A 17,764-nucleotide genomic window follows, 5' to 3' on the forward strand; every position below is an offset into this window, starting at 1 on the left:
GGACGCTTCAAGTCAAATTTTACCAGCATACCACCGATGGTCTGACAGATTGCTGACTGTGATTGCTCATCTACAAATGAAATCAGTAGTCAGCTGCTGAAAGTTTACTTTGTTACTTGTCTAAAAACAGTTCACATCTGGTCTCGGAGGCCGCAGTCCAGTTATCACCCATGCTAGAAGCTGCCTGTCACCCTGTTCCCAGATCTGGGTGTGTGGACAGGAGGCTGGGTACTCCTGAGGAAAATCTTCCTATAACACCACTATGACTTTTACTCCTACAGTTCCCTAAAGAATTGCAGCGATTTACCAAGGTAAGTGCATATTAAGGGAAGGAAATAGCATTTTTTTAAAAGATTTTATTTATTTATTTGACAGAGATCACAGTAGGCGGAGAGGCAGGCGGAGAGAGAGAGGGGAGGAAGCAGGCTCCCTGCTGAGCAGGGAGCCCAATGCGGGGCTCAATCCCAGGACCCTGGAATCATGACCTGAGCCGAAGGCAGAGGCTTTAACCCACTGAGCCGCCCAGGCACCCCAGGAAATAGCATTTTTGGAAGAATTCTAGGTTACAAGGACATGTACTGTAGTTATTCTAGGGGACTATGGGGGCAATTCTTGCCCTGGTCCAGCTCAGAGGAGGCCCTATGAGCTCCTGTGCCAGTCATTTGCCTTTTGGCTGTAAGATCCATTTTCTGCCTCATCTCTTGCTCTACACTATCGCATGTGTTTAAGCTCTGCGGGTGCTCTGACAACTGGTTTTCTGTCTGGTTTACTAAGTGGGAGGCACTAGCAATATACCAGAAGGTGAGAGTTGAGGGGGAAGCCAGGGTGTTTCTCTCTCACTTGCTCTGCTTTGCATGATGGCTATGGTGAAAGCTACATCACCTCTGTTCTACCTCCTTCCAGTCACCCCTTATTATGGTCCCACCTCCTGCTAGGGATGTCCCTGTGGCTCTGTCTAGCTCTAAGTGGCCCTGGTTCCTGGCTTGGTAATATCCCCTCCACCCTTTGGCCTTCAAGCTCCAGGGTGGGTAACTGCTCTCCAGTAACTGATCCGAGTTGCGGATCACTCTCCCACGACCTTTATATTATATTAGTTTCCTCTGTCAAATTCCCTCTACTGAAGCTCATGGTGTCTGGGTTTCCTGACTAAAGACTCGTAGACAAAACTCATTATTCTTACTTGGTTTGGTAACATTCATGCTAGCCTAAATCACATTCCAAGACAACACCGGGAACTGCCACCTTAGTGAATTCCCTGTGAGGTTGGGGAGCATATTGCAGAGTGAGTCGCTACTACTTGCCCTCCCCATCACTAAGAAGTAGACACACGAAATACACTGTAAAGAGTAGTATTTCAACGTAGGGTTTCAGACAAAGCACACGTAACCAGTTTACTCAACAGTTTTTAGTTAGAGGCTATCATGTGGAACGAATTTGAATGGCAGCCTGTGTATAGATGAACCCAAATATTGTGCTTTTTAATACATACAACAAGCAATAGGTATGTTCTGTAACACTTTGGCCTTTATTTGCCTAAATATTTTGCCTTTTTCTGTGACATGACTACTCATAAGCAGAAATGTGCAAGATAACCTCATGGCCCTCCCAAAGGCCAAAACACTGAGGGAGGAGCAGAAAGAGGAGTGTTCTTCCTGGGGAAAAAAAAAAAAAAAGACTCCTTTGTACCACCACCCACTAAGTCTTTTATTTCCACTCCAGCAAGTACAACGAGTCTTCATCATGTTACATTTTATGTGTTAACTGTATTTGTTGCTCTCAATATCTCTTACTCTCATAAGCTTGTGTTCATTGTTCAGTTGATCTATTTTTCTATTGGCAAAAATTGTGTACTTAGGGTTGGGATGTAAAAGCCTCATCGTTTTTATATTAAACATAGTGGAAATTTTTTCCTTTTGAACAGTTTTTCACTTAATGACACTTTTAATTAGGAGTGGATTAAAAATCCTAAAGAAAGGGTAGGTCTATGCTGAAGGACCCACGTTAAAACTTTTGGTTCTTGGGCGCCTGGGTGGCTCAATGGGTTAAGCTGCTGCCTTCGGCTCAGGTCATGATCTCAGGGTCCTGGGATTGAGTCCCGCATCGGGCTCTCTGCTCAGCGGGGAGCCTGCTTTCCTCTCTCTCTCTCTCTCTCTGCCTGTCTGTCTGTCTACTTGTGATTTCTCTCTGTCAAATAAATAAAATCTAAAAAAAACATATAAACTTTTGGTTCTTTATCTCATGCTTCTGGGTTCCGGTGATATGGAGTTTTGTTTTTAGCGTCGAATGGAGGAATTCTTCCATTATGGCAAACAGTAATGGTGTCATTAAATCAGAAGCTGAATGTCACCTGGCCATTTTAAGCTCTTGTCATCAGGAGAGCAGATTTTTTGAAAAGAAGGGAAAAAACATAGTGGTTGGTTTTAGAAAGTTAAAATGCAGGGGTGGGGTGGGGTTGCTCTACAAAGTTACTGGAAAAACATGGTTGGGGCATTTCCTTGTGCTAATTGCCATGTCTGGGTATAATGTTCCATGTTCAAAATTGTTAGTTTCTGTCTCCCAGTTCTGAGTTATGCTTGTGTAAAGGTTTTAGTCCTGGGAGGAAGTCTTCAGATCAGGAACGACAATGGCTGCAATGAAGGCCAAATGACCTCTGTCCATTCCATATGTCTCCTGCCACTAGAAGGATAAAAAAGCTACAGTGACTAATCCTGACAGGCAAGAATAAATAGGATATTGGGGCTTGGGAGTATTAGGGACAGTCCACCTTCTTGAACTGCATTGTACAATGGTAAATGGTAAGTGGAAATGGAAGACACTTGTGATACCACCCAGGCCATTGATGGTTTGGGTCAGATGTTGATCAAGCCTAGGAGAAGTCCGGCATTATATAAAGTGAAAGAGAAGTCTTACACACCAATCATAACCCCAAGGCCAGTTTCTGAAAGAAAAGAACAGGTTATATTCTCTACCCATGGTTTTCTATTTGCTGCTTCAAAATTAAGCTCCCTCCCCAGCCAGTGCCATTTTATTAATTCAAAGAAAGTCTTTTAATTCAAGTGTTTTAAATTCAGTTCTATGCCAGTGAAGGCTTTACAACTTTATTTTTAATGAGAAAATATTTAAGGAGGTTAAGTGTAAAGTTTCATGAGTTTTTAAAAGCTAGTACAGTAAAACATAATCACTTTAGGTGTAGAATTCTATTTTTTTTTTAATGATTTTATTTATTTGACAGATCACAAGCAGGCAGAGAGGCAGACAGAGAGAGAGTGAGAAGCAGGCTCCCCGCTGAGCAGAGAGCCCGATGCGGGGCTCGATCCCAGGACCCTGAGATCATGACCCGAGCCGAAGGCAGCCGCTTAACCCACTGAGCCACCCAGGCGCCCCCTAGAATTCTATTTTGACAAATTCCTACAGTCCTCTAACTACTGCAACCAAGATATAGAAGACCTGGGCACCTGTACGGCTCTGGTAAGACTGGCCCTCAACACGTAAATGTGGAAAAACACCAGTTAACCCAGATAACGATGAAGGTTATGCAGCAGATTTTTAAAAAGTCACGAGGTGAGTGGTGGCATTTGTGACTACAGTCTGGGCAGCGATCTATGAGAGTGATAGGTGGGAACTAGCCCCGACTTTGGGGTTAGGCCGTGCAGGTGCAGGACCCACAGGCGCAGGGGCAGTGGCATCTGGAGGACGGACGTGGGGGGACTGGATAGGCCCGAGTGTCCAGGGACATGGGGACCCACCTGGGGTCAGAGGTGCGCAGCGAATCGGACGCGAAGGCAAGTTGTGCTCACACGCCCCCAGCACAACCACACTGTGGACACCGACAAGGCCCCAGCGCTGCCCTTCGGCGCGCGCGTCCTCTCACTCGGTTGGCGGGAACACCCGTGGGACGCGTACCAGAGGAGCAAGCCACCTGCCGCGCCCTAGCACCGCCCACTTCAGCCCACTTCAGCCCTGCGGCCCCGCCCCTCGCCGTCAGCCCCGCCCCCGTCTTGGAACCGCGCCTGCGCGCATCCTAACCCGGCACCGACTCCCAGAAGCCCGTGGGGCGCTGTCTGTCCGTCGGGAGGCCTGTACTTCCGGTCAGGCTCGGGCCGGGTGTCCACAGCCACCCGGAGGCAGCGGTCCCGAAGAGCCGGAGGCAGCCGGCCCTTAAGGGAGACGGCGGACGCTGTGTGGGCCCGGGGAGGGCCGGCGCACTGAGGCCTGCGCTCCGCTCAGTCCTGCCGCCGCCCTGGCCGGGACTACGCTTCCCAGGGGTCGTTGCGGTGGCCGCCCACGCCCACTTCCGGTGGCGGCCCCGGGCCCGGGTTCAGGCGGCTGGCGGGGTCGGGGCCTCGGCGGCGGTGGTAGGCGCGGGGCGGGGTGGCGCGGGGCGGGGCGCGCCCGCGGTGGGTGGAGGGAAAGAGCCAGCTCGCCGCGCCGACATGCAGGCGGTGGCGAGTGCGGGCAGGGGCGCGCGGGCCCGCGGGCGGGGGTCCCCACCGCGGCGCGGCGCTCCCCGCACAAAGCCCGGGGGGGGCCGAGGCCGGACTGCGGGGACCCCGGCTGCCTTCGCCCGCCCTGGCCGGGGAAGGCCGCGCGCGAGAAATGGCTCCCCCTTCAGAGGCCAACGAGGAGTGGTGACCGCGGGGCCTGAGAACCGAGGTGAGGGTGACAGGTGGTCGGGGCTGGGGACTGGGGCGAATTCACGCCCTCAGAACGCGGGGGCAGTGCGGTCTTGGGGCACAGGGCCGCTCGGGCCCCTGTGCTGGTGAGTGGTTGTCCCCGGGCTCTGAGGCTGGCTGGTCGGAGGAATGCAGGGTTTCCAAGTTTACCCTGAGTCCCCGCATCCTGCAGCGGTGCCGGGAGGGACCGTGACTCGCCCAGGGTCAGCCTGACCCCACACCATCCTGTTTCATGCTCCCAGAGAAAGAAACCCCTCTCCCGCCGTGGCAGTCCCTCGGTGGAGTGGCATTTGTGGACAGATCAGTGCCTCCAAAATTGGTCCCATCCTTTCGTCCCCGAGCGTTCGGTTCTCCACCTGTTGACGCCCTTTCTGATTTACGGCCCTGGTTGAACACGCAGCCGGAAGAGACCATTTCCAGCCTGGTGGTCAGGAGCGTGGTGTAGACTCGCTCTCCAGCGACTCCTTTCTCTTCCCCCAGCTCTTCCTTACAGGGACACTGCCCTTCTCCAGGAGAAGAGGCAGAAACAGGAGGCAGCAGGGACAAGAGCTGAACTAAGAGCCATGTCTCAGGTGAGTTGGCATTTCCACTCTCCTCTCTGAAGTGCAGTCTTGCTTTTCAGGACTTAATAATGTTTATTTTCTTTTAAAAGTTTTCAGTTTAAGAGACCTGTCCTGGGAGCTGGTTCCCATTTCCTCACATTCTGGTGAGTGATGGGCTACAGGGGTAGCCCAGGGCCTCCCTCCCTGCTTCCTCTTCATCCCATTCGGTGTTCATTCTTCGTTGGTGAAGTGATTCAGCCCCTCGCTGTGCCACTTTTCTCAGAGGGACTCTGGTGGAGCTGAAACGTGCTCTTGGGGCAAGCATGACAGCTGCTTGTGCTATACCGTGGGTTTGGTATCTACTTGGTGCCAGTCCTTGGAGACACGGATGACTGAGCCCCAGTCCCTGCGCTCAAGGAGCTCACAGCCTGTTGGAGAGTTGTGGAAGCAAACAAGGTTCTCAAGTGCAGGTGAGAGCTGACTAGAGGAGCTCTTGGCTTCTAGCTGCCTGTGAGGGAAGGGCGGAGGCTCTTCCCCAAGGCGGTGATGTTGCAGCCGTGGTTTGAAGGGAGAAGGGGATGTTTGGCAGGCAGAAGAGAGAAGAGCGGTGCTGGTGCGGTGTGAGAAGTTGTCTGTATCTCACTTGATCGGGTGGCTTCTTAAAATGCTAACAGATAGTTTTGTTTGTTTCTTCCTCTGTGTCTCATAAATGAACCAGGTTCCACTTGGCCCACCCAGACTACTTTAAGCAGGTTACCAGTAATTGCCACCTTACCAGATGCTCTGTCCAGTCCTCAGTCTTTTTTGGCTCTCACTGGCATTTGAGGTAGCTCAGGGGTTGGCCGACTTTCACTGTAAAGGGCTAGGAAGTGAATGTTTTAGGCTTTGCAGGCCGTAAGGTCTCTGCTGCGGCTGTTCCACTCTGCCGTCTAGAGCAGAAGCAGTCGCAGACAATATGTGAATGCATGGCAGGGCTGTGTTCCAATAAAACTTTATTTACAAAGACAGGTGCCTGCCCACCCTTGAAATAGCTCATTCCTTGCTCTTCAGTGGGACCCTTTGTCCCCTTGACTTGTAGAGCACAGCAGGCATCTAGCCTTCCTTCCACCTTTCTGGCGTCTCAGTTTTCACTGCTGGTTTCCTCATCTCCCAGACCTACAACTGTCAGTGTGCCTCAGGCTGGTGTTCTTGGCTCTCAGTTCTCGTCTCTCTGCCCACATTCCCCTGAGGAGGTCTGCCCGTTCTCATCTATAAAAACTCGGCCACAGGCCTCTGAGCTCCAAGCCAGTGCATCCAACTTGACTCCTCTTGAATGTCGAGCAGGTAGTTCAGACCTAACACATTCACATCTGCCATCGGCAGTTGCCCCCACCTGGCTGCTCCCGCAGCTGTCTCTGGCTCTGGCCGTGGCAGTGTCATGCTGTCAGTTGTTCAAGCAGAAGCTCTCTCGTTCTTGTCTCTCTCTCCCTGCCGCCCATGTTTGCCTCATTGCAGACCCTGTCAGCACTGTTTTCATGCTGTATTCCCAGCCTGACAATTATCATCGTGCCCACTCCTCTGTCGCTGTCCGGTCCTTATTATCCTACAGTCGGCCCCTCAACTCTGCTCCCATGACTTCCTGCTTCTACATATGCTCCCGCAGTCGTGTCCCAGGCCTGCAGCCAGGCAGGCTCTGTTCTAACTGCTGCGTTGCTCTCTGCTCAGAACCCTTCGGTGGCTTCCCTGAATGAAGGCCACATCCTTCATGTGCTGACAGGGCCCCACAAGACCTGGTCCTCTGGACCTCTCACATTTTCCATCCTCCTCCATCACTCACTTTGCTTCCTTGAAAATTGCCTTCTCATTTTCCCGAACCTTCTATCTGTAGCTTCAAAGACTCCCACCCAAATTCCTCACATCTTCTTCTCTGCATTACTCCTTTTTTAAACTCTGCACATTTCAACATCTAGTACATTTACTTAATACATCTGCTTTTCTGCTCCAGGTACACTTGAAACAGGCAGGGATTTTGGACAGTTTCAGCTGCGAGTCCTGATTCAAAAAATATTTGGTAGAGGAATGTGTGAGCGTCTCTTGTAGCCAGTGTTTTGCTATTTAATATAGTATTACGGTAATCACTTTTATACCTGGAAGTGTGCTTTATCCCTGATCATTTCCTATGAATACATTCCTAGAAGTTTTTACTTTGTGGATTAAAGTTTATTAAACTGACATGAAATCAGAATACTTTATTTTATTTTTTTTTTTTAAAGATTTTATTTATTTATTTGACAGAGATGACAAGTAGGCAGAGAGGCAGAGAGAGAGAGGAGGAAGCAGGCTCCCCGCTGAGCAGAGAGCCCGATGCGGGACTTGATCCCGGGACCCCGAGATCATGACCCGAGCCAAAGGCAGCGGCTTAACCCACTGAGCCACCCAGGCGCCCTAAATCAGAATACTTTAAAAGTTTTATTTAGATGGGACAGGGGTAGAGCCTCAGAAGCTAGAATTTATGGTGTAAAAAGAGTAGACTTCACCAAATAGAAAAAATTACCTGTTCATTCAGGTGCCTTAAAAATTAATTGACTTGAACCAAAGAGAAACTTCTTTAGTGCATTTTTTTCTTATAAAAGGCTTTCATTCTTTTCCTATGAAGTATTAACATAAAGTATTTTTGTGTAAAGATAGAATTGCTTTTGTTTTCTATTTGCCTTTAATCTCCTTGTCTCTGTCTTTATTAAGATTAAGAGTAAGATCACCAGATTAAATTCTTACACTGGATTTACCATTATGTTTTCTCTCTGGTGTAGTGTGATGTTGTAAAACTCTTTGGGAAGTTTGCGCATGTCCACGCTGACAATGGGAATAAGAGTAGGACGTGCTCCGTCGAGGGTGGTTCGCGTACCTTTGAATAAAGAGGGTTGATTGGGACATGAGTTGGAGAAAATTTGTTCTATCTGAAAGCCATGTTGCCCAGTGGGTCTTGTTTCGTCATCAGGGTGAATGGATGGCAAGCATGATGGCTGTTGTCAGAGTAGAGCGTTTTTTTTTTTTTTTTTTTTTTTTTTTTTTTTTTTTTTTTTTTTTTTTTTTTAAAAATATGGAACGCTTCACGAATTTGCGTGTCATCCTTGCGCAGGGGCCATGCTAATCTTCTCTGTATCGTTCCAATTTTAGTATATGTGCTGCCGAAGCGAGCACGAGAGTAGAGCGTTTTAATAGGGGCCTGCTGGTGTCCTGCGTGGCAAAGGAGCCAGGCTGCCTGGGTTCCGATGCTAGGGTTCGCATTTAATCACTATGTAACCTCAGGGCAACGTAAATAACCACATTTTCTTCACTTGTAAAAATGGGGATGATAATGGTACTGGCTTAATGTGGTTCGTTGAAGGATTAAGTGAATGCACGTAAAGTGCCAAGAAAAACATAAAGGTGCATGGCCTACAGTGAGATCTCAGTAGGTGTTGGCTGTCAGCATCCTGGTCTCGTTGTCATTTAGAAGTTTACGGGCCAGCCCCTCAGGTGATGCCCAGTAACGTGGTGATCCATGGTGCTGGAAGGAGCTGGCAAACTGGCCCGCTCTGGCATACCGCCTTTTTTTTCCCATAGCCCATGAGCAACAGATGACAGTCACGTTTCTCAGCAACTGAAAAAAATGAAAATATGGTGTCATCTGTGAAATTACGTAAGTGTACATCTTGGTGCCCATGGATGAAGTCTCCCTGGAGCGTGGCACACACATGGTTTAGCCGTGGTCTGTGGCAGCTCTCATGTGGCAAGGGCAGGGTTCAGTCTCTGTTGCAGAGGCCGTCTGGCCTCTGAGGCCTAAAATATTTGCCCTCTGGCCTTGTACACAAAGATGTTGCTGGCCCCTGATGTAGAGGTTACAAGTGTGGACTGTGGAGCCAGACCGCTGGGTTCAGAGTCTTGGCCCTGCAGTTGACTGGGTGATCGTGGGCAAGTTACTGCTCTTGGTTTCCTCATCTCTGAAGTGGGAGCAGTGCTGGGACCAACCGTCAGGGTTGGGGGGTCGAGTCAGCTTGTGTATAAGCCTATAGAATTGTGTCTGTAATGTTCCAAGTGCTGTGAGTGGTAATCGCTCCTGTTCCCAGTAAGAGGCATTTGCTGGCTCTCCTGGTCTGTCCCAGCTGCCATCACAGACCAGCACGGACTGCGCGGCTGATGCGCCATGGACCTTTATTTCTCAGAGTCCTGGAGGCTGGAGAAAAGCAGGATGGTGGGTTTGGCTGATGGTGTGTGCTGGCTGGTGCGGACCGCTTCCTGTTTCATGGCTGGCGCCCTCTCTCCACGTCCTCCTACGGAGGAAGGAGCTAAGGTGCTGGGGGGGAGTGGGGGGGGTCTCTTTTATAAGGACACTAAGACCATTAAAGAGGATTCACCCTCGTGACCAGAGGGCCTTCCAAAAGGCCCCACCTCCAAATGCCGTCACACTAGGCATTAGGATTCCAAAGTATGGATTTTGGGGGGATGCAGACATTCAGACCATAGCATGAACAGAAGTCATTGGTTCTTTTTTTTTCTTTAAGTAGTTGCATTTACATTTTTTTTCTTTTTTTCAAAAGATTTTATTTGGGGGCTCCTCGGTGGCTCAGTGGGTTAAAGCCTCTGCCTTCGGCTCAGGTCATGATCCCAGGGTCCTGGGATCGAGCCCCGCATCAGGCTCTCTGCTCTGCAGGGAGCCTGCTTCCTCCCCTCTCTCTCTGCCTGCCTCTCTGCCTACTTGTGATCTGTCAAGTAAATAAATAAAATCTTAAAAAAAAAAAAAAAAAGAGTAGGTTTAAAAAAAAAAAAAGATTTTTTATTTGTTTATTTGAGAGAGAGTGCACATGAGTGAGAGGGTGCGGGCACCCCCAGGAGGAGCAGAGGGAGAAACAGACTCCCTCCTCAGTAGGGACCCCAATGCGGGTTCGATCCCAGGACTCTGGGGTCATGACCTGAGCCAAAGACAGACAGTTAACTGACTGAGCCACCCAGGTGCTCCCAGAAGTCACTGATTCTCTATCTAAAGGGCAAGTCTGTTTAAAGTGAGAAACTGCCTTACTTGTCTTCCTTACTTGGAAGGTTACACATACTCGGTTCATGCTAGGTCCCTCTGGAACACAGAAGGAGAGAGGTAGAGAAGGGGACATTTCTTGTTAAGAAAAAAAAAGACTCTCAAAAAACTGTGTTGCCAAGTATGAGAAAATTTTGGAACTTTTACTCTTCTGTGTAGTAGGGGCTCCAAATTCCAGTTTTCTTACCAACGACGAAATAGTAACAAATGCAAGAAAATTGGGCACCATTTTCTCTTGCACCAACAGACTATTTATAAAGTTATTGTAAAGATGTTGTGAAGATGCTATAGATTTTAGAAAGGCATTTTGTATATAATCTATGTATTGTATTTTATATAATGTTTCATTTGGTAAAGAACATCTGAAAAGATTTTGAATATCTGAAATAAGTAAGTACAAGACTTGGCCAGGCAAGGAGCATGCTGATAGGACTGTAAGGCTGGAATCTGTGAGAAACCGGCTTTTAGAATCAGGTCAGAATAAAACATAGAAGTAGTATGTGTCTGAGCACCTATCCCTTTGAACCAGTTGAAAATATTTGCACTGAAATGGGTTTTTGGGGGGCATCCGGCTGGCTCAGTCAGAAGAGCATACGACTCTTGATCCCAGGGTTGTGAGTTCAAGCACCACATTGGGGATACAGACTACTTAAATAAAAAAAATATTAAAAAAAAAAGAAATTGTTATGGGTTTTTGTTTGTTTAAAGATTTTATTTATTTATTTGACACAGAGAGATCACAAGTAGGCAGAGAGGCAGGCAGAGAGAGAGAAGGGGAAGCAGGCTTCCTGCTTAGCAGAGAGCCCAATGTGGGGCTCGATCCCAGGACCCCGGGACCATGACCTGAGCCGAAGGCAGAGGCTTTAACCCACTGAGCCCCCCAGGTGCTCCTGTTTGTTTGTTTTTAAGCCACTTGATTGAGGTACGATTGACACATAGGAAGCGGCAGGTGTCCATGTGTGCCACTTGGTGAGCTCGAGGGTGAGTATATGCTGGTGAGACTCTCACCGCCATCAAAACCAGACACTTATTCCTCACCTTCCAAAGTTTCCTCCTCCTCCCATTATTATTATTATTATTTTTATTATTGACAGCAAGAATACTTGACATAAGACCTACCCTCTTAGCAGCTGTAAGGATGTAACCTCGTACCGTTCTCTGTAGGCCGGAGGCTGTACCCACATCCTGCAGAACGAAACTGTCCCCTCTGACCGTCACCTCCACATCTCCTCCCCCTGCCCTGGCAGCCACCATTCTATCCTCTGCTTGTGGAGGCGCCAGGAGTCCGGCTCCCGCGTGTGGGTACGAGCACGAGTTGTTTGCTCGGCGTCCGGCTCCTTCCGCCCCGCGTCGGCCCTGAAATCCCGGTGCTTCTGTGTGCTCGGAGGTGCCACCGAGGCGTGCACGGTCGTCGGAGCCGGAGACAGGGACCCGCCGGCGCAGCTGGGCTCGGGCTGCCGGGCGAAAGGCCTCGCGCTGCTCATTTGGCCCACGCGTCGCGTCGCCATGTCCCCATGTCCCATCGGCTGTCTGGGCCGTGCGGTGACCACCCACTTGCTCGCTCCAGTCGGCCTGGGAGCGTGTCGCTTGCTGGAGGCTCGGGCTGCGGGGGTCTTGGCTGCTTTGTGCACATGTCAGCAGGTGTCTTCGGGTGTGGGGACTGGGGGACTTGTGTCAGGAGCTTCCTGTCTTCACGCCAGTCCGGATGCCATTTACAGGCCCTTTGGACTCATCTTTACACAGTTCGGTTCAAAGGAACCTCAAAGGGACTTTGGTTTCCGGAGAGTTCGGGCGGTCAGCCACGTGGTAGCTGACATGCATCCGCACTACATGGCGCCTTGCACATCCTGAGGGCGGCGTGCGGGGTGCGCCATTCGGGCCACGGTCTGGGAGGTTTTGCTGATTTTTCCACTTCACAGTTGGGAGCCAGGACGGAGCTGAAGCAGCTTAGACGGCAGGGCCAGCAGCGGGGGCTGCCCGCGGCTGCAGCCTCAGGGTAGCCCAGACTTTCCTTGCTTCGGGATCTCGGTGTGGCCTTTTAGAATTTGCGGGCAGCTGGTCATCTCCATCCAGAGGGATGTATCAGAATTTTAAGATTTTACTTATTTATTTATTTTAAAAAGATTTTATTCATTTGACAGACACAGCAAGGGAGGGAACACAAGCAGGGGGAGTGGGAGAGGGAGAAGCAGGCTCCCCGCTGAGCAGGGAGCCTGTTGCGGGGCTCGAACCCAGGACTCTGGGATCAGGACCTGAGCTGAAGGCAGACATTTAACAACTGAGCCACCCAGGCGCCCGTGTAGTATTTTTCATTCTTATTAAACACTCATCTTTATTTTGGGAAAAAAGAGAATTTTGTTGGTTTAGTTTAGTTTTGGGGTTTTTGTTTTAATTGATGTGCGTGCTCAGCATCTGGTGAACACTGGAAGTGAAACAGAACTCCCTAGAACCCACTTCGAGGTGGAGTTCTTCGTGCCGTCAAGGTTCACCCTCAGATTGGTCTTCTGACTCTTGTGCCGACCAGGTGACACGCGTGTCCTCCTGCTAAGTGCTCCGGTCGCTCTCGTGTGTGGGGCAGTGGAGCCTCCGTTATTCGTTGTGCTGAATTGATGTCAGATAGCTCTCCTCTGCGTACAGCTGCGCAAAACTGCCAGTCCTCCAAGGACGGGCTATCTCGGTGTCTTTCTCTTTTCTCTGGCTCTCGCTCCTTGTGTGCTAGTCTGTCCCCCAAAGCAAGGAGGAGGCAGCCCTCAGGCCCTGTGTGCATCAGCGCAGCACACCAGGTGCTTGCAGAAGGCTGCTGCCTCAGTCTGCAGTGGGGCTGGATGTTGCAGATCACGGTGCTGGCGGGGGTGGTTTCCCCGGAGGCTTCTCTCTGGCTTGCAGATGGTGGCACTGTCACTGTGTCCCCACACGCCCTTCCCTCTGTGCACTCGCATCCCTGGTGTCTCCTCCTCTTCTTGTAAGGACGCCTGTCAGATTGGATCAGGGCCCAGCCGCATGACCTCATTTAACTTTTAATCACCTCTTCCAAGGTCCTTTTGCCAAAATGAATCACATTCTGAGGGACTGGGTGTTAGACTTCAACATATGAATTTGGGGGACACAGTTCGGTCCATAACAACCCCCCGGTCTAGGGGGGCTTGGGCGTCGACTGAGCAAGGATGTGGTTTTGTCCTTTCAGAGCTTGGTGACATTTGGGGATGTGGCCGTAGACTTCTCCCGGGAGGAGTGGGAGTGGCTGAGCTCTGCTCAGAGGACTCTGTACCGGACCGTGATGCTGGAGAACTACAGGAACCTGGTGTCGCTGGGTAAGGGCGCCCCCGCCTCCACTCCTCCCCCTTCCCTGGCTGCTGCTATAGCTCAGAGCCCTTTACTCCTTTGGCACCAGGCCCTGCTGCTCCTTCATCAAGCCCGGTGGCCCGAGTCTGCACAGACCTGCGGCCTGACCCCCTTCTACCTCTCCTTGTGTACTTAGGACTTTGCATTTCTAAGCCCGATATGATCTCCTCATTGGAACAGAGGAAGGAGCCCTGGATGGCGAAGAGAAAGTTGACAAGAGGCCGGTGCCCAGGTGAGCAAGGGAGGCCACTGTAGGGGGTGGCACTGTGGGTCACAGCTCAGGACCTCAGCCATGTTCGATTGTCAGTGGACTCTAACCAAGCCTCCAGGCCCGGAGGGGAAATTGAGGCCTTTTGAGCACAGGCTCCCCAGGTGTTCATCCTGCCTCACCTCCTTCCCAGCTTGGCTGCCCCCCCTCCCCGCCCAAAACGGGACTTCTTTCCCCTCCTTTGGATCCCATTTTTCCAGCTCCTTCTCAGACCGCTTGTCATTCAGGCTGGCATCATCCTGTCTCTTGTTTAAACAATCCTTGGCTGATGCGGATGTCTTTTTTATATTCTTTCTCTTTGATCAAGTGACTGTTTCATGTATAGACTTTCTCGCTCACTTTTGTTGTCAGTTTTGAGTAAGGCCGTCAGGTGCAGGTTGGTGGGAGAGCACGAGCTCCTGAAGCATTAGCCGTGTCCCCGGGGGACTGGGCGGATCCGTGCCACCTCGGGTGGAGCAGAGACTGCCATCCGGTGCACGGAGAACAGGAACAGGGACCAAGGAGGAAAAAGCACTCCCACTTGCAAGCCAAAGAAACAAGAAGGAGAGCAGAGCCTTCCGCAGAAGGATTAGAACTCAAGAAGGAGACCGGCAGGTCCGGAGCCGGGTCTGGGTGGGGCTGTCATCAGTTTGGGGCAGGTGGGCCTTCCGGCACAGAGCGGAGCGGACAGTGGCGTGACTGGCTCTCAGCAGGAGAGAATGCGGGTTCGGATTTGACTGATCTTGAGGATGTTGTGATGAAATTTCTGTCATTTGGGAAAACAGTTATTTCGATTACAGCATTGTTTCTGGAACAAATCAGTCAAGGTCAGGGTCAGAATTACAGACTTTTCTTGGAGGTTACCACAAGAGGAGATGGTGCCATTTCTGAAGAATTGAGACTCTTGTAAAACGTCTTCCTTGAAATCGTACTTCAAAGGAAGACTTTGTATTGACAGAACAGGACAAGCCGCTCACAGAACTTCCAATTCTCATGGCTTGTCCTAGAGTATATAGAACTGTGAAACTTTGCCATTTGACATTTAAATCATGTTTTCTGAATGAGTTTTGTTTTTTGTTTTTTGTGTTTTTTTTAAGATTATATTTATTTATTTATTTGACAGAGAGGGACACAGTGAGAGAAGGAACAGAATCAGGGGGAGTGGGAGAGGGAGATGCAGGCTTCCCGCCAAGCAGGGAACCCGATGAGGGCCTTGATCCCAGGACCCAGGCATCATGACCTGAGCCAGAGGCAGAAGCTTAACAACTGAGCCACCCAGGCACCCCCGAATGAGTTTTACAAAACTAAATAGCTTTTTCTTCTGTCAGTCTTTCATTCCTTGCCAAGATTCTACTTGATTATGAAAACTTGCACTTGTAAGGCTGGGATTTGAACTTTCGTTAGTTAGCATTGTAATAAAAGAAGCATTGTTTAAAAAAGAGGGAGAAAAGAATTTTTTCCTGGAAAAATGGGAAAAGAGTCCAAGTGAGTTTTACTTAATAATGTTGAAATAAGGCTCATATAGCAATTTTCTTTTTAAGCCTCCCCTCCCTCTTTGTTTATTTTACCTATATTTCATTGTAGATTTAGGTGAGACAGCTCATAAATGTATCCTTTAGGATAAAAGCTACACAAATATGGGAATGTAGGGTTGGCTGGTCATATAAAAAAGCTTTTGACATAATATAATTTTTTGAGGATTTTAATTCCTCTGATTACATTCTGGAAGTTTTCTTCATATTAATGCATAACGGAGAGAACTTCTTTTCTTAATATCTTTCAGATTTGAAGATTGTCCCAGAGATCAAGGAGTTGCCTGCAAAGAAGGACATCACTAAAGAGAAGTTACCCCAGGCAGTGATAATGGGGAGACTCACAAACTACAGTCTGGAATGTTCCATTTTAGGGGAAAACTGGGATTATGGTGCCCTGTTCGAGAGGCAGCCCGTAAGTGAGATAAATTCTAGTCAAGGCATAGTATCCTTCCCAAAGAGACCCTTTTTGAGGGGAGAGACCATGAGCAAAGGGAGTTTGGGAGAAGTTTCCATCTGAGTATGGTGCTTCCTGTAGGCAGAGTATCCCTCCAGGAGGAAGAGCGTGCAGTCTTGCTGCACAGTACAAGGGGGGGACGACTCAGTTGTAACGAATCACAAACAAGTCTCTTGATCAGAGACATTGGACATGCTACGGCTTAAGAAGTCTTTGAGCAGGATCTTAACCCACCCCTCTCATCAGAGATTACGTCAGAGAGGGAGACCCTGCAGACGTGTCGAAGTGGGGAAGCCTTTGGTCAGCGTTAGGAAGTTCCAGCTACTTGTAATTTTGTTTTCTTCTGCAAAATTACAGATTCTCCATGGCAGAAACAGATTCTCCTATCTTTTCTCCTTTTTTGTTTCCCAAACATAGACAATATGACGAGGCCCAGTCATTAGGTGACCTCTATCACTCAGAACCTCAGAATTCGTTGCCCGTGTTGCCCCCTCACATACGTCCCCAGAGCCTTTGCATGCTCGTGGCCACGTTTGAGCAAGAAGTGTGTTTGTACCATTTCAGGGCCTGGTGGCCATCGCAAATGTGGCTGTAGACTTCTCCCAGCAGCTGGACCCAGCTCGGAAGAGCGTCTGTAAGAATGTGAGATGGGAGAGCCATGGTGACCTGGGGTCAGTAGGTAAGGGTGTCCCTCGCCTAATTCTGAACCTGTCTTCAGGCACCGCCACTTTCATTCCTCAGCTTTTGTTTTGTCCTGTTTTGTCTTAAGATTGTTTATTTTTTTATTAGAGCATGAGCAGGGGGAGAGGCAGAGGGAGAGGGAGAAGCAGACTCCCCACGAGCAGGGACCCTGGTGCAGGACTCGATCCCAGGACCCCGGGGTTGTGACCTGAGCCAAAGGCGGACACTTAACCAACTGAGCCACCCTGGGGCCCCATTGGTCAGTTTTGGGCTGCAGAGGTTGGGGAGGGAGGAGGCTGCTGAAGTGTTGGGCGAAATTTCTATCGTGATTCCTGAGATAAGAATCTGACGTTTGTAGAGCTGAAAGTTGGCATCTTCATTATGTTTGAGGCAGCGTCTTCAGTGTCTCAGATGCTGCTCACTTTTCTTTCTGCTTCCTGTAATAAAACACTTTCCTCTCAGAACCAAGACACTGGTTCTTGATTTAAGAATGTCAAGTGTGCGACAGAACCCTGTTATCTGCCCCTCTGCAGGACCCTGTGTTTCTAAACCCGATTTGGTCTCTCTGCTGGAGCAGGGGAGGGAGCCGTGGCTGGTGCGAACAGAGCTGACCAGGGGCCTGTGCCCAGGTGAGTGCGGCAGGGCTGGGGGCTGTGCCCAGCAGGGGCAGGGGAGAGATCCGAGCTCTCAGCAGAACTCAGTCCTCGCTCCCGGACAGGAAGGATGCTCAGGACTTTACCAAGCCCTCCAGGTCTAGAGAGGAGATGGAGGTCTAGGGTTTCCACATGACTCTCTTTCCTCCTCCTTTGCTGCCTTCTCTCTAGTGATTGCTCATTCTCTGTAATGTTTTCCCTGTTCTTAGCCACTCCTGTTGCCTCAGTTCCCTGCATGCCCTGTCCTGACCCCAGTGTACTTTTGAGCTGTTCTTTGTGACCACCAGCCCACCTATTTGACGATGCGTCCAGTCCTGTACGAACCCCAACCGGAAAGTCATTTGAGGGAGCCCTTGTGCTTGGCATTGGCAGGTACTTGGAGGAGGAGAGAATTTACACATATGTTGTACTTGTAAGTGGTCTGTCTGGTAGAGAGGATGACACATGGTTATGGATGAAGTAGAGTTTGCAGACTTTGCAGTGGGGCATTGCAGAGGCGCAGGGGCGGACTGAGCTCCAGTAGCTCAGTCCTGGAGAGCAAGAGATGTAAGTTCAGGAGAGATGTAAGTTCAGGATCTCTGCCTCTT

General features: G+C 49.9%; 1 protein-coding gene and 1 non-coding gene across 2 annotated transcripts; one reads left to right on the forward strand and one right to left on the reverse strand.

Moving 5' to 3' along the window:
- The first annotated feature begins 4,215 nt into the window (after nt 1-4,215).
- Nucleotides 4,216-17,543, forward strand: LOC116579414 (zinc finger protein 28 homolog). The gene is made up of 8 exons (XM_032324820.1): nt 4,216-4,653; nt 5,154-5,245; nt 13,450-13,576; nt 13,744-13,839; nt 15,638-15,801; nt 16,408-16,522; nt 17,058-17,153; nt 17,387-17,543. The coding sequence occupies exons 1-8, from the start codon at nt 4,434-4,436 to the stop codon at nt 17,455-17,457; spliced, it is 981 nt and encodes a 326-aa protein (XP_032180711.1). The 5' UTR covers nt 4,216-4,433; the 3' UTR covers nt 17,458-17,543.
- On the reverse strand, nt 8,289-8,395 carry LOC116580413. The gene has a single exon (XR_004281648.1). It is a non-coding gene; the product is annotated as a U6 spliceosomal RNA (small nuclear RNA).
- Nucleotides 17,544-17,764: the final 221 nt, after the last annotated feature.

Source organism: Mustela erminea, chromosome 19 (genome assembly GCF_009829155.1).
Source record: "Mustela erminea isolate mMusErm1 chromosome 19, mMusErm1.Pri, whole genome shotgun sequence".
NCBI classification, from domain to species: Eukaryota; Metazoa; Chordata; class Mammalia; order Carnivora; family Mustelidae; genus Mustela; species Mustela erminea.

Coding starts and splice junctions, on each gene's coding strand:
- LOC116579414 (XM_032324820.1), top strand. CDS start 4,434: ATGCAGGCGGTGGCGAGTGCGGGCAGGGGCGCGCGGGCCCGCGGGCGG. Junction 4,654..5,153: donor CGCGGGGCCTGAGAACCGAG/GTGAGGGTGACA, acceptor CTCTTCCCCCAG/CTCTTCCTTACAGGGACACT. Junction 13,577..13,743: donor CAGGAACCTGGTGTCGCTGG/GTAAGGGCGCCC, acceptor TTGTGTACTTAG/GACTTTGCATTTCTAAGCCC.